This window comes from Cystoisospora suis, assembly GCF_002600585.1.
Source record: "Cystoisospora suis strain Wien I chromosome Unknown contig_8970, whole genome shotgun sequence".
In the NCBI taxonomy this organism is placed as follows: domain Eukaryota; phylum Apicomplexa; class Conoidasida; order Eucoccidiorida; family Sarcocystidae; genus Cystoisospora; species Cystoisospora suis.
The window spans coordinates 5,440-5,665 of NW_027161748.1; the positions used below are offsets into that span (position 1 = coordinate 5,440).

General features: G+C 44.2%; 1 protein-coding gene across 1 annotated transcript in view; it reads left to right on the forward strand.

Moving 5' to 3' along the window:
* CSUI_010938 (ubiquitin-transferase domain containing) overlaps positions 1-94 on the forward strand; it is a gene marked incomplete at both ends in the record, with an annotated part of 5,533 nt that extends 5,439 nt beyond the window's left edge. Inside the window, one exon of the mRNA XM_068071039.1 lies at positions 8-94. Within this exon, the coding sequence (XP_067916985.1) occupies positions 8-94 (87 nt within the window). The remainder of the gene's footprint in view (positions 1-7) is intronic.
* Between the last annotated feature and the right edge of the window lie 132 nt (positions 95-226).

The window sequence follows — 226 nt, forward strand, 5'->3', positions numbered from 1 at the left end:
TCGTCAGCCTAAGCACTTGAGAAGGCCACTAAAGATTGTCTTCGAAGGAGAAGAAGGCGTGGATGAAGGAGGATTGAAGCGAGAATTCTTTTCGGTAGGTTCCTTAGTCAAGCAAAAGGAATGTTTCTGCAGAACATCTAGCTAGGACTGAAGCCCCTTATTCATGATGATGCTGTGTATAGACACCTGAAGAGGCAACAAAGAAGAGAAAGAAGAGGCAATTACG